This window comes from Rhinolophus hipposideros (genome assembly GCF_964194185.1).
Source record: "Rhinolophus hipposideros genome assembly, chromosome: 17".
In the NCBI taxonomy this organism is placed as follows: domain Eukaryota; kingdom Metazoa; phylum Chordata; class Mammalia; order Chiroptera; family Rhinolophidae; genus Rhinolophus; species Rhinolophus hipposideros.
Window position 1 is genome coordinate 48,179,760 of NC_138063.1, and position 14,407 is coordinate 48,194,166.

The 14,407-nt window shown below is 36.9% G+C and overlaps 1 protein-coding gene across 3 annotated transcripts in view; it reads right to left on the reverse strand.

Moving 5' to 3' along the window:
- The window catches only part of L3MBTL4 (L3MBTL histone methyl-lysine binding protein 4), a 460,291-nt gene that overhangs the window by 136,067 nt on the left and 309,817 nt on the right, over positions 1-14,407 (reverse strand). For all 3 annotated transcript variants that reach the window (XM_081078814.1, XM_081078815.1, XM_081078813.1), the window contains one exon: positions 2,799-2,972. In XM_081078814.1, the coding sequence (XP_080934940.1) occupies positions 2,799-2,972 (174 nt within the window). The remainder of the gene's footprint in view (positions 1-2,798; positions 2,973-14,407) is intronic.

Below are 14,407 nucleotides of genomic sequence, written 5' to 3' on the forward strand. Positions count from 1 at the left end.
ACATCTGAACATCTAGTAGTATATAATCCACTCAAACTTAAAACTTGACCCTCTACTAAGAATGTGAACATACGTAGACTATTTCCACTACTAAATCATGGATACTAAATATTTATTAGTAATGCTTTCTCCAAAGATTAACATGAGAACAAATTGTACTTTTTAAAAATAAACACAAAACTAGGATGTAGTTAAGGAAAAGACAAAATTCACTAAATTGCTGGGCAGCATCTAATTGATTTTGGAAGAATGTCAAAAGTTGATTTTATAATTTTCACTTGAATTGTAATAAGTCTGGAGAGTATAAGGTGACAAGTGTTGCTTATATAAGAAATTACAGAAGTCCTGTCCAGAGCTTAGTGACTGATGGATGGATTGGAGGTCAGTGGAAATTCTAACTCTAATTTTCACTAATTTAGCACCCATGTTTATGCTGGGACATGAACCAAGTAAAAATCATTTCTTTTCACTATGTAGGAAAGATGGAATTTAAATTTTCTCCTCCACCTGTATCTGATATCTTGTGATTTTAAGAGTAAAGATTTGGGTTATAGGAAAGGGAGCTTCAAGAAACTACTACAAGTAAACTGTGAAGAGGGTTAAAATATACTTTATCTGCTAATAACTAGATTACGTATTATTTCTTGTTGATGTGTTCTTGTTCTCTTCTGACCTCACGCCAGAATTCTAGACCATGAGCAGGATGTCATGGAGATGGGCATAAGTCAAAGTGGCACTACTGCCCATTCTATTTATCCAAACACTATTGTGATGACTGGTTAAAAATAAAAGTGGACAGGGACAGAGGGCAAGGATGGTTTTGCTCTTGAGATTTGAAAGCAAAAGAAGGCTTAAGAATTCAAGATGCATGTTGTGTGACCCTCTTCACGCCCCCTCCACCCAGCTCCTTGCATACTTCTGTGCAAACATGAAATAGGATTTGAGAACATAGGACCATGTGTGACTTTTTTGCTCAATTACCAACGAACATTCTCTACTTTTTCTGTCTGTAGTAAGTATGCAAACCACTTCAAAATGATAAACCTGTAATAATATATTGAAAAGAGCAAATTCCTAAGAGGAGTTCAAGACGGGACAAGCCATATATCTGTGTTGAAAAGAAAGGTTTAACTGACCTCTGAGAGAATATGACAGTGCAATCGTTTTTTAAAGCAGTTCAAAGATCTGCTTAGTCTCTCTGACATTTGACATTGAGGATGGACGTCTAAAACGTTTACAAGAGAGACTGAGTTTTTATTTGGAAAAAAAGATGACAGAATAGAACAGAAAGAATAAGGACAAATGGATGTACTGAAATAAATAAACATGGTTCCTTGGAAAACAGTTTAAAAACTGAAGAAGAAAAAAAATCTCTCTCACCTAGGAAATGGAAAGGATGTTCAGGATCTCAGCTATGTAGAGTTGTAAACAGTGTGGGTGTGAAGAACACTAAAGAACAACCAGACCCTGTGAAGTTTCAAAAAGAGGAGCGGGTGTCTAACAAATACTAAACATGCAAGCTACAGCCACAGAAATAGAGAGGCATGCACATCCATAGAAAATAGATCCTGAGATAGAGGAGAGCTAATCTGCGAGTTTGTGTGCAGTGATCAATATCAAAAAAAGCTATTTACCAAAAATGAAAAGTAACCCAAATTCTCTATATCAACATGTGCATGAAAAAAAGGAAAAAGCACACACTCCAGGATGTAAAATCCATGTGAAAAATGTATCCTGGGAGCCAAACCCTCCCAATGAACAGGTCTCCCCTTGGGAGTTAAGGAACACCCTTGCTGGGACTGCAGGTGTAAATAGGCAGAAAGCTTATCTGGTGGAAGCTCTCTTCCCACAGAGAGAGGCATGAGCATCTTCGTTTTACACCTGCCTGAATGAAAGAGCAGGACTCTAGAGGATTAGGAGAAGCAGCAGCCCCCCAAGCAGCAGCTTGGTCAAGGGGCAGAGGGAGGGTCTCGTGTCCTTCAGGGCTTGAACAGGAGTGTCTTGTGCCTGCAGAGGGGTCTGAAAAACATCCAGTTCTCATTTCTCTGTCTAGCCTTCCTTGGCTCCATCTCTGTCTGATCCCCAATTATCTACTTATTGTGAGATGTTTCTGTGTTTATAATTTACAGCATGGAGATTTGAGCTCTTTCATAGAAAAGATGTTATTTAGATTATTTACTCAGGTAGGTAAAAAATATCAAATAAGCTTGCATTAGCAGCTCTTTAGAAAACGATTATATGTAAATAAAGATTGAAATCTGATACTTAAAAGGTTAAGTTTACACTTAGGAACAAAAGGATGATGCGTTATCAGTAAATCAAAATGAAACCTATTCAGAGTAAGAAGAAATCGTACACGAGGTGCATTTGGATGAAATACGACCAAGACAAGTAACATGTAAGAGAGGAAATCCAGATGTGACTGAGTGGCTACAAATACTTGGCCATGTGCCCAAAGAGATACGATCTATAAAATGATTCCAAAGAATAAAGAAGTTGTCAAAGTGCAGGGGAGTTTTACAGAATTTTGTAGATGAGATATGCTTTCTATCGCTTCCATGCAATATACACAATTAGAAAAAGAAAAATTTAAATTTTTGAGGATGAAGAAATAAAAAAATATTTTTCAGATGAAGATCAAGGCTGAGATAAATTCTATGAGCCAGTGAACACAACAATACCCAGAAATAAAAATAATCATTCACAGTAATGTCAGGAATTATCACCATTAGCAAATTTGTTCTTTTACTGTTTTACATGGTTTACTTTCTCGTTCGTATTTTCAAAAAGTTCCTTACCTGGGCTCACTGTTCACCTTTTCATGTTTTCCACTGAAGGTGAAACTACAGAGGTTTTTCAATTTTGAATGCGAAGAGTCTAATTCCAAATTTGCCTGTGTTTGTCCTCTCAGACGATCCTGGAGTGTTGCCTCCTTTCTCAAGTTCATGTCCGAATACGGGCAGCCAAAGGCACTGGTTTGTAATAAAATGAGAGCAGAGTCGTCAGTTTATAGTGATAAATCAGTGATCCACTGTCATTGGAACAGACCTACATCTAATATTTAAAAACTGAATATAGACATTGTGCTTTCACTGAACACACTCAAATAAGTTTCTTTTCACATTGCCCTATGAGAAAATCGGAAGTTCCAAACACTGGTCAGCAGGGTACTATAGGTAATGAGTTATTCAGAACATATGGTTTTTACAATTTTGAAAACTCAAAAAAATCTAAGAATAACATAAAGACGTGCTTCCAATGAAGCAATGAGAATGTTATATAAACAATTCACTCAAAGTTTCCTCCAGTATTTATGCTTTGATTATATCTCCAAACATTATGGGTAACTAAAATATTTACTAGTATCAGAGAATACTATGCTTTTATTTCTTAACTTTTATATATCCAGAAACATTGTATCTGGATTCTGTTTAATCCTCCTGAAAGTTGCTAGGAAGTTTGGGGTTTGAATGTGAAGGGACACTTGTAGGTGAAAGAGGAGAGACTACAGTCAAGGCTGAATCCTGGGTCCTGGATCTGGTTGGAGCCTAACAGCAGGTTTGGGCAGAAGGCGAAGCCAGGACAAATGATCTGGTTCTTTCTATAGGCTGATCGATTGTCCTTCTTAGATTTCTGTGCCCACATCCCTGTCTGCAAAGAGGCCCCAAATCCCTGCTGCTGTTAGGAATGGGGCAGCCACTGTCAGTGAAAGCACAAGTGTGACAGGAAGTCACCTGCATATAACCCTGGGTAAGACATTTCATGCCAGAGCTTCAGTTTCTCTCCAGTGAAGTGGAAAACTGGATCCAACTCATAACGATTGTTGTGACCATAAATCTCTCTCTCTCTCTCTCTCTCTCTCTCTCTCTCTCTCTCTCTCTCTCTCTCTCTCTCTCTCACACACACACACACACACACACACCATTAAATGGCAGCTGCTATCATTATCACAATATTTTCATCATCTACATCTAGGGGAGCATGTATGCAAAGGCATTAATATCTAGGCAGTTGGTTCTTTCTTAGGAATCCACTTCCAATTTACTGTAAATTTGCTGATACATGGTGCATAATAAATTCTTTCTGAATATATGAAAGCTTTCTTTTGTTATAGTAAGGTCATGATAAAATCAGAGACCAAAGAAGTGTTTCCTCTATTTTAAAGTAGATTGACAACATGGACAGATCTTGAGGTTGTTATGCTAAGAGAAATAAGTCAGACAGAAAAGTCAAGAACAGTATGATTTCACTGATATGTGGTATGTAAACTGAAAATAACAAAAGAACAAGACAAACAAATAAACAAAAACTCATAGACACAGACAATAGTTTAGTGGTTACCAGATAGTAAGGAGGGAAGGGGATAGTAGATGAGGGTAAAGGGGACCAAATGATGGTGATGGAAGCAGAACTGACTCTGGGTGGTGAATACGCAATGGCACATATAGATGGTGTATTACAGAATTGTACACCTGAAACCTATGTAACTTTACTAACAATTGTCACCCCGATAAACTTTAATTAAAAAAAAGAGTAGATTGAGTTTTCCTGGGAGGACCTATAAGCAATCTAACCTCAGAGGGACTTTAGCACCAAACTATATTTGGGATTTGGGATGGGGTGATTAGAATGACACCAGCCTATCTCAGCATGCCCGGGTAAATCTTTACTGACGTCACGGTGGATCAGCAGCCTTTGCTACAGACAGAAGTGCCCCTTTACATGCATTTTCTGTAACGTGTAATAAGTGGCATTGATTTTTAGTTTATTCATTAATTCAGTTATTCATTCAGCAACCCATTAACTGAGCATCAGCTATATACTAGGCACTTTAGAGTATACAACTCTAGTGAAGTTAAGACATATATACCAATAAATACAATTTATAATAAGAATGAAAAGTTGTCCATATTGAGTGTATACTATAGGTCCATTACAAGTAAAGGTGTTTTACATATATTATTTCTAATATCTAATACTAAATACCCAAGGATAGTATTAATGTGTTATTTTACAGGTGAGAAAACACAACTTTCCCAAAGTTGCCTGGCAATTTCTTGGGAAGCCCCAAAATAGATTACTTAATTATTAGCACCAATGTGGTGGGCAGAAGTGGGACAAGGTTTGTTAACACCATAAAAAAAAAAAAAGCGGGCAGGGAATATGAAGGAAACTGTGGCATAATTTTTATACAAAGAGAAGCCAAAGCAGGTATTTACAGAGTAAAGCAGTACTTGGTTTGGCATGGTTCATGGCTCAATGAACATATGTCAGCATATGCTAGTCCTGTGTGAGGAGTGAAGATACGATAAAATACTATTTCTCATAACAAGAGAGCAGAAGTGACCTGTTTAAGTTGCAGCATACAAGATTTAAGGGAGATTTTAGAAAGAACTTTTTGCAGATAAAAGTTGACAGGCCTTAGGCTAACCTAAGGAAGGTTGGGCAATGTTTATTTCAAGCACAGCTGAGCTTTCCTTAAGTTACTATTACTCAGAAGCTTTGCTATCCGTGTAATATATGCTCCCAATTTGAGATTTTTAAGAAAATAATCGTTATTGTGAATTTTCTTAATTTCATATCATCACCTGTCATGACTCAAGCTGCGTGGCACTAATGCTATCTCTTCCTAAAGCTTATTTGTCCAGCATTGTGGACAGCTCTTGCTCAGTACTTAAGTTGAGATAAATTTTATTTCCTTCTATCTTCATTCATAAATCAGTCCCTTTAGTCATTTAATCATTCGACTATTTCCTAATTTCTTTCTAGCCCTTCTTTATCTCTTGGTTACTAAGGTATGGAAACTTGATGGAACTCCCCAAGTGTCATTAGAATGGAATATGTCCTGTTTCTGCGAGGTAAGGAGTGTGAGAATGTATCTTCAGATTATACGGATCAGAATAATGTGTGAAGTTCAAAAGAATATATTAAATAACAAAAACATACTTTTCAGAAGAAATGCTGGTGAAGAACTTGAAAGAAGATAATGATGAGAGATAAAAACATGTACAAAAGAAGTGGGGAATAAGAGGGCTTTCAAATATAATTGCACCGTTTCCAGCCTGGGTTCTGCTGTGAACAAGTTTCTGTACTGCAACACTGTGCCTACTTGCATTCTTTGCAGAGATATATGAATAGTCGTGTTAAAGAGACAACATCACAAACTTTGGCCCGACTTCCTGCAAATGCGGGCCCTTACATCATGTGTATGCACGTGCGACTGTGTGTGTATGTGTGTGTATGTGTGTAAGGGCATGCATGATTCTGCATAAATCTACACACACCGAAGAAACCTGATTGAAGTGGTTTTCCAAGGTGTGATAAAACCATTTACCTTACTTGTAATTCAGCCAAATATTGGGGAGAGGGAGAAATGGTTCTGAAGACAGTCTCTTTAGAAAATCGTTGACATAAGCTGAAATTTCTATGACTTAAAGCTCTGTTTGGTTAGGGGTAAAATGTAAGTTTATGACTCAAAGGGAAATAGTATATTCAAATTTCGCTAATTATAGACAGAGATAAGTGTAAAAACTTCAGGTTGAAGTCCTGAGAGAGCAATGTCTTGTGGGAGACGTGGTTCTTTTGAGTGAGGAGACCATTTCCCCATTTTTCCCTAATTCAATTTGTTTGTAAAAAAAAAAAAAAAAAAGAGAGACAGCAAAAACTATTAGGTTGACCCATAAGAAATTGCAGTTTTAAAAAGTCAGAAGCAAGTCAAATATCGGGAATTTCATATGGTTCAATTGAATAATTTATTAAAAATGTCAGCCGCAAGCTCATCAAAGGCAATGCAGATTAATAGAGGCTAAATGCTAAATAAGCAAAAACTGCTAGACACCTGCTGACAAACTTTTAAGAGAGATTTTTTTGAAAAATCTAAAACTGAGATCCGATCCTAGTAGTCCTCTTACTTCATAAATAGAACACAAAAATTACTGCAATTAAAAATACTAGTTTTGAGGAGACGTCATCAAAACGGCGGCGTGAGGTGAACCTCTGTAAAGCTCCCCTAGAATTTACAACTAGTCAAACAACAATAACTCCACAAAGGACTCCCTGCACAGCAGACAGGCAAGATGAACAGGCCCACTACTGAATTCACCTCCAGGTGGACGAATCGCGCAAGCAAGGAAGAGGGTGAGGAGAAGTGCGGAGACGGAGCCGCGCTGGCGCAGGACGCAGACCTAGCTCAGTGCTCCGAGCTCGCTGCATCCCGGAAATACCGCAGCTGCGGGAGAGGGAAGAACTCGGACTGCTAGGGCTCCGCTTACGGCCCACAGGGCTGAGGGGGCAGCATATAACACGGCTGAACCCAACGCTCACGGCAGAGACCTCCGAAATAAAACTGAGGGAAGAAGGCTGAAAACGGTGGTTTAAGCCCTCACTGCCGAGCAGAGAACAGAAGCCTTAGGCACGGAGACTAGCCGCCCCCTCCCTACCCTTCAGAGCTCGCCCAGCCCCCACCTGCCCGGTGCTAGAAGCCGAATAGTAGCACTGTCAGATCAAAATAACAGAATATTTGCTGTTCTGAGAACTGTGGACCGCAGACACGGATTCGCAGCCCAACTAGCTCCAGCAAAAGGGAAGGAGCTGTGGAAGCAGGACCGGTTGTGGTGGTGGTCGCCACCATTGCTCTGGGCCACCTCTCACAACTCACCTCGCCCCTGGCCCCACCTAGCTGAGCGGATCCCTGCAGGAGTAAACAGAACTGCTGAAACATACGGGCTCTGAATCTGGTGCGGGAAGAGCTTTGGAACTTCAAGACCTCTCCACACCCCCACAGGGACGGCGCCCTATGACCAAGGCAAACTATTAACAGAGGAGAAGCCCATCTCCCAGGGAATCCCCCCATTGTGTGAGAAGCTGGAACAGTGCGGAGAAAACATAGCACTACTGTATGAGAGAGGAAAAAAAAAAAGGCTGCAGTCGGAGAGAAAATAAAACATTCTACCAACAAGTACTGGAAAAAAAAAAGAAAGACCTATTCCCGTCAACCTGTTACAGAAGCCACTCCTGTAGATGTCTAGGAAGAGAAATAATAAATCAGTAATTGCCATGAATAACCAAGGCAACAAGACAGCTCAGAAAGAAAGTGAAAAGTCTCCAGAAAAGGAACTTACAGATATGGAATCTGTGACTTAAATGACAGAGAATTCAAGATTTCAGTTCTGAAAAAACTCAACGAGATGCAAGAAAACACAGAAAGGCAATTCAATGAACTCAGAAACGCAATCAAAGAACAACATGAGCATTTTACGAAAGAGATTGAAATTTTTAAAAATAACCAAATGGAATTTCTGGAGATTAAGAACTCAAAAGAAGAAATTAAGAATGAAATAACCAGCTTAGGTAGTAGAGTTGACCAGATGGAAGAAAGAATCAGTGACATCGAAGAAAGAAACCTGGAAATTACACAGATGGAAGAAGAAAGAGACTTGAGACTTAAAAGAAATGAAAGAACTTTACAAGAACTTTCTGACTCCATCAGAAAGAGCATTATAAGAATAATGGGCATACCAGAAGGAGAAGAAAGAGAGAAGGGAACAGAGAATATATTCGGACAAATTGTTGATGAGAACTTCCCAAACTTGTGGACAGAACTGGATCCTCGAATCCAAGAAGCAAATAGAACACCTAATTACCTCAATCTCAACAGGCCTTCTCCAAGGCACATTGTATTGAAGCTGTCTAAAATCAATGACAAAGAAAGAATCCACAAGGCAGCCAGGGAAAAGAAGACGATAACCTACAAAGGAAAGCCTATTAGATTATCATCAGATTTTTCAGCAGAAGCTCTACAAGCCAGGAGGGAATGGAACCAAATATTCAAACTATTGAAAGAGAGAAATTATGAGCCAAGAGTAATATATCCAGCAAAGATATCCTTTAGATATGAAGGAGGAATAAAGACCTTTGCAGACATACAGAAGCTGAGGGAATTTTCTAATACACGATGTGCACTACAAGAAATACTAAAGGCGGCTATTCGACCACCATCAACAGGGACAATTTGTGGCAACATAAAAAGTAGGAGAATAAAGGCCTGAACCAGAATATGGGAATGGAGAAAGTAAGCGTGCTGAAGAAAATGGAATACTCTAAATATCAAACTTTCTTTTACATAAACTTAAGGGTAACCACTCAAAGAAAAAATCCAGAACTGAAATATATACTGTAATAAAAGAAGAAACAGAGGGAAACATCATAGAATACCACCACACAGAAATAATAGACAACAACAAAAAGGCAAAGAAACAATGGAGACACAGCCTTACCAGAAAACTGAAGATAGAATGACAGGAAATCCTCACGTATCAATAATCACCCTAAATGTAAATGGACTGAACTCACCAATAAAAAGGCACAGAGTAGCAGATTGGATCAGAAAACTAAGCCCATCCATATGCTGTCTCCAAGAGACACATCTCAGCTACAAGGACAAGCATAGACTCAAAGAGAAAGGGAGAAAATTGACACACCAAGCAAATGGTACCCAGAGAAAAGCAGGTGTAGCCATAATATCAGATGAAACAGACTTCAGGGTGAAAAAGGTAACAAGAGACAAAGATGGACATTTCATAATGGTAAAGGGGACTACACAACAAGAAGACATAACAGTCATCAATATTTATGCCCCCAATCAGGGAGCACCAAAATGTACCAAGCAACTACTAACAGAACTAAAGGGAGAAATTGACCAAAACACAATTGTACTACGGGACTTAAAAACATCATTGACAGCTATGGATAGATCATCCAAACAGAAAATGAACAACGAAATAGCAGCCCTAAATGACACACATTAGATGAAATGGACATAATTGACATATATAGAGCACTTCATCCTAAAACATCAGACTGTACATTCTTTTCGAGTGTACATGGAACATTCTCAAGGATAGACCATATATTGGGACATAAAATCAGCCTCAGCAAATTTAAGAAGATTGAAATCATACCAAGCATATTCTCTGATTTCATAATGGTAAAGGGTCTTTGAAATTGGATATAAACTGTGAAAAGAAAGCAGGAAAAGACACAAATACATGGAGATTAAACAATATACTTTTTTTTTAATTAATTTTATTGGGGTGACAATTGTTAGTAAATTTACATAGATTTCAGGTGTAAACAATATACTTTTAAAGAACGGCTGGATCAAAGAAGAAATTAGAGGAGAGATCAAAAGATCCATAGAAACAAATGACAATGAAAATACACCCTACCAAAATTTTTGGGATGCAGCGAAAGCAGTTTTAAGAGGGAAATGTATATCATTACAAGCCTATCTCAAGAAACAAGAAAAATCCCAAATAAATAACCTCATGTTACACCTTAAAGAACTAGAAAAAGAAGAACAAGGGAAACCCAAGGTCAGCAGAAGAAAGGAAATAACAAAAAATAGGGCAGAACTAAATGAAATAGAGAACAAAATGACAATAGAAAAAAAATTAATGTGACAAAGAGCTGGTTCTTTGAAAAGATTAACAAAATCGACAAACCCTTAGCTAGACTCACTAAGATAAAAAGAGAAAAGACACTAATTAACAAAATCAGAAATGAAAAAGGGGAAGTTATCACGGACATCACAGTAATACAAAGGATCATCCAAGAATACTACGAAGGACTATGTGCCACCAAATTCAATAACCTAGAAGAAATGGACCAGTTCTTAGAAACATATAGCCTTCCAAGGTTGAAGCATGAAGAACTGGAAAATCTAAACAGACCAATCACCAGTAACAAAATTGAATCAGTCATCCAAAAACTTTCCAAACGCAAAAGTCTGGGACCAGATGGCTTCACCAGTGAATTCTACCAAACCTTCAAAGAGGATCTAATACCAATCCTGCTCAAACTCTTCCAAAAAATTGAAGAAGAGACAGTACTCCCTAACTCATTTTATGAGGCCAGCATTACCCTGATACAAAAACCTGGTAAGGATAACACAAAAAAAGAAAACTACAGACCAATATCTCTGATGAATACTGATGCATAAATCCTAAACAAAATTCTAGCAAATCGAATACAACAATGCATAGAATACAACAATGTTGGTGGGAATGCAGACTGGTGCAGCCACTGTGGAATGCAGTGTGGAGGTTTCTTTTCTTTTTAAAGGAAGACTTTGTTCTACTCAACTGAAGCACCCAGGGAATCGCCTGGTTGCAAAAGAGCCTTCTGAGACTGGCCAAAGTGAGTTCTAATCCTCCTTCTACTGCCAACCCCCACCCTCTGCAGATCATGGTTTCTTCATGTTATATGAAAATAGCATTCCACCCGATGTGTCAGGATTACACCGGAGGAAGAGTGCTAGTATAATACCTGGCCTATGTGCATTCAATAAAGGCTGTTTCTTTCCAACCCTAATTTATCCCCCTCTAATTCATATTTCTGTTACTTATAGGAATTCAATTTTCACACTGCAGATGCATTTTAGAAAAAAAGGAGCCATTATTTACTTCCTTCCTTCTATTTGTTATAAATGTATGCTCTTAGACCCAAGTTGAAATTCTTTTGTGTGGCATTCAAAGACCCCCTTGATCTGACCCTGCCTGCCTTTCAAAGTCATCTCCGTCTTTACTCCGCATAAAACATATGCTCTGGGCACATCAGAATAATCAATATTCCTTAGATTTAAAGCACTTTCCAAATTTTATGAATATTTATCTCATCATATTGTTATTTGTGTATATATCCATATTCTTAACTGTAAGTTTCTTAAAATCATAAGCCATAATTGTTTATATCAGTGTGAACTGAGTAAAGTTGGGCTATCTCGTACCACAGCACCTCAGCAGCATATCAACTTCTAACAGTCATATATAACAGTCATTTATCCTACATGTAACTTATTTATTTGTGGATAACACTCAAATTGATGCCAAGCAATATTTCAGGCATAAAACCCAGAAAAAAATACTTGAATATCTCAATCAGCACAGAACTGCTCTCAATCTCTCATCTTAATCAATGTCCACAACTCAGCCCGGTGGGCTCTTCTCTTTCCAGTCCCACTGTTTAGCTATCCCAGATTGAATCCTTCCTCCGAGGAGCTGCCTCTGTCCTTATAGAAAAATTAATCTAGCCTTTTTCACTTTCTGGCATTTCTACCCACTGTCAAGATGAAATAACAATGGCCCAGTTGTACAGACAGAGAACCAGCCCATTCCTGGAGAAGAACTGGTCCCTGTCACAATTTAGCCTACTAGGTTCCTGGTGTGGTTTTCAAAATATTCCTAAGTATGAAACTGATAAAGATTAGAATACATGCCAAGAATATAAACCCTACTGGTATACACAAAAATAGATAAGAATTAAATGCAATCTCCATTTATTTTTGTTTCATTGGAGATAATGAATTTAGTCATTTCATTAATGTCTATTCTAATATCAAAAAATTAAATCCAACATAACTTGGTATACATGAGGAGCTATCCTTTAACTGAGTGTGTACAAAACATTATCTGAACTGTTCTGTTATAGGTAATATTTTAAGTAAGCTAGACAGGGAAGGAAAAATGTATCAAGAGTAAAAGTTAAAGTGTGTGTGTGTGTGTGTGTGTGTGTGTGTGTGTGTATTCTCTCTTTCCTCTAAAGTATTTTAGTGTATGGTTTTTAGAAACTTTCAAAAAATAAATAATTCTAAAGGAATGCAATAGTATACTAAGTAGTACACTAATAACCTTTAAAATTTTATGCTAATACCAGCTTAGTATACTAAGTAAATAATTTGTATAAGCTATGCAAGGAGAAGATCTGATAATAGAATCTGAAGTTTGAAAATTTCCAATAGAATACTATCTATATAATTAACATTATGCAGCAAATTAAACAAATAAAGCAATTAACATGCTACAATATTAATATAATCAATACAAAATTACAGTGATAAATTTGTGTTTCTACAATTGCAACTTTTGTTACTATGTACAAATTCTTTTCACCTTTTTACTTGTCAAGTGCATTTTCATTTGGAATATTCTAGTTTGAAATACAATTAATTTCTGCAAAGGTCTGTAAAATATATTTTTCCTCTTTTTATAAACATGCATTGGTTTAAAATAAAATTTCACTCAGCAGTAAAAGCATTTTTCAGGACAGTTATCCAAAGGGCATCCAGAGTATAATTCAAGTCAAAAATGCTCCAAGCACAATTAAAACATATATCCATAAATTAAAGGTAAACATTTTGTCTATGGATTATAATGAAATAAATCCATCTTTTGCATGGCTTTGAATTCAATATATTAATTTAAATGAAAGTGCAAAAATTTATCTGGATATGCACGAAGATATATTTGGATATGTATATATTTATATATACCCACAAACATCTAACCTTGTGTTAAATGCTAATATTGACTCAGTGTCAACAGGGCATTTAGGTGTTGTTTTGGGATGCTCTTTCTCAAAGTGATAAATTCACAGTCGACTTGACAAACCTATGAGCTAAGATTAGGAGTACAGTGTGATGGAAAAAGGAAAACGAAACCAGCCCATGTCAGAGAATCAAGCATCCTTCAACTACTTGAGCTAAGTAGTCCCAAACACTAATAGACAAAAGAGGATTTACAGAAGTCCTACTGCCCCCTTCCCCAAGCAATGGGCTAGGGAATCTTTTGGAATACTACAAAAGCATACATTTTGCATCTGTATTTAAGAGGGTGGACTTTTATCATTCCACAATCAGCAAATAAAACCTCATCTGCAGGTTTAAATATTAATCGGCAGGTCTCCTATTAAAGAAGTGATTGCCAAATATCTTCCCTCTAAATTAGTTAAAACACCAAAAACAAATGTGTACTGTAGTGTATAAAGCAATATTGTCCTAATTAGAAATAAGAACCAACGTTAGGAATTTTTTATTATATCTTGAAGGGAGCTGTTTCAAAAAGTTTTTTTTTTTTAATTTAAATAAACAATCCTGAGATATTAAAAACTGGGGGCATCACTAAATGTGGATGAAAGTGAATGTCTACATCTTTCAAGAAAATATAATCAGTACTACTTTTTCTACCATAAACTATTCTAAAATATTGTTCAAGTAATTTGTTTTAACTAATTGCTATTGAGAGTCGACACGTAAAATATTTTATAAAAGATGACCAGGCTAATCTAAAATACATAATGAACGTTTTTATTCCTACTAAATGTAGGTAACAAAATTATTTTAAAAATTAAAGAAGAATGCCATCAAAACACAATGTGATTGGTCTAATAGTCATAATATCAATAACAGGTTAAATACTTCTAGCTTTTTAGTTTTACTCTGCTGAATACCCTGATTTAAGCTGTTTTTATGTTAAATCATTCAAGTCTCACAATGTCTTTATGAAATAGGTAGTATCATGATTTGCATTTTACAGATGAAAAGACTGAGGCACAGAGAGATTAAATAAGTCAA